This window comes from Musca vetustissima, unplaced genomic scaffold, assembly GCF_032173495.1.
Source record: "Musca vetustissima isolate MV318-11 ecotype Yass unplaced genomic scaffold, APGP_CSIRO_Mvet_v1 utg168540, whole genome shotgun sequence".
NCBI lineage: Eukaryota > Metazoa > Arthropoda > Insecta > Diptera > Muscidae > Musca > Musca vetustissima.
Window position 1 is genome coordinate 1 of NW_026885462.1, and position 1370 is coordinate 1370.

Sequence of the window (1370 nt, forward strand, 5' to 3'; positions counted from 1 at the left end):
TAAAAATTATTTTGAGGGTCTACTATAAGGCGTGGATTTTTTAAAAATTATTTTGAGGGTCTACTATAAGGCGTGGATTTTTTAAAAATTATTTTGAGGGTCTACTATAAGGCGTGGATTTTTTAAAAATTATTTTGAGGGTCTACTATAAGGCGTGGATTTTTTAAAAATTATTTTGAGGGTCTACTATAAGGCGTGGATTTTTTAAAAATTATTTTGAGGGTCTACTATAAGGCGTGGATTTTTTAAAAATTATTTTGAGGGTCTACTATAAGGCGTGGATTTTTTAAAAATTATTTTGAGGGTCTACTATAAGGCGTGGATTTTTTAAAAATTATTTTGAGGGTCTACTATAAGGCGTGGATTTTTTAAAAATTATTTTGAGGGTCTACTATAAGGCGTGGATTTTTTAAAAATATTTTTTCAGGCTCTACTATAAGGCGTGGATTTTTTAAAAATATATTTCAGGCTCTACTATAAGGCGTGGATTTTTTAAAAATATTTTTTTCAGGCTCTACTATAAGGCGTGGATTTTTTAAAAATTATTTTGAGGGTCTACTATAAGGCGTGGATTTTTTAAAAATTATTTTTCAATTTTTTTTTATATTTTCATGTCTCCAAAAAAATTAAATTTATTTTTAATTAGTTTTTTTAATATTTAAGATAATTCAGTCTCTTAGATCTCCAAATATGTTCGCTTATATATATAAAAAATTATAAATTAAACTCCTCTTAATTCCTCTGTCCCCTCTTCATGACAGCCAATAAATGAGATATAAAAGACTTGGTTCGGCTGGGGCTGGGTTTGTTTTGTATCTCCTCGGTATCATCTTCACGGTTGCGGGCCTGACCAAATTTCCCACCTGGAGAAGGTATCTCCACCACCACAGCTGAGACAGGATCTACTTCTGAGGTCGATTTTTGTGATTTCGGATAACTTTCCAATTCCACAGGGGAAACTTTACGATTTTTATTTTTATCCGGTTTGGAAAGAATATCCTCACCTGAGAAAAAAAATTAGCATTTTTAATTTTGTAAGGTTAAGGCTTTTTGCGGATTCCCTTACCAAAACTCTCTAAAATATCATCGGTTAGCAGCAGCAGCGATGAACTATCCTCCTGTGGTATGCCAATAAAGAAGCCATCCAATTTGACACGATAATTCTCGGAGCCCTTTTGCCTTTGATCATAGTGTAGATCATAGTTATCTTGGGGTGCCAGCAGGGCAGACAAGGCCATTATTTCATTGAAATTTAAATTGGAATTTTCATCCGAGTCTTGCCTTAGCACCGGCTTGGACCAAACCACAATGAAGCTCCAACCCAGGGTGAGTAAAGCGAACACAAATAAACGATTATGGAATTTACACAT

The 1370-nt window shown here is 33.4% G+C and overlaps 1 protein-coding gene across 1 annotated transcript; it reads right to left on the minus strand.

The window, feature by feature from the left end:
• Nucleotides 1–732: 732 nt before the first annotated feature.
• Nucleotides 733–1370, minus strand: LOC133332734 (uncharacterized). Its single transcript, XM_061541111.1, has 2 exons — nt 1067–1370; nt 733–1004 (listed from the first exon to the last, which is right to left on the minus strand). The coding sequence occupies exons 1-2, from the start codon at nt 1368–1370 to the stop codon at nt 733–735; spliced, it is 576 nt and encodes a 191-aa protein (XP_061397095.1).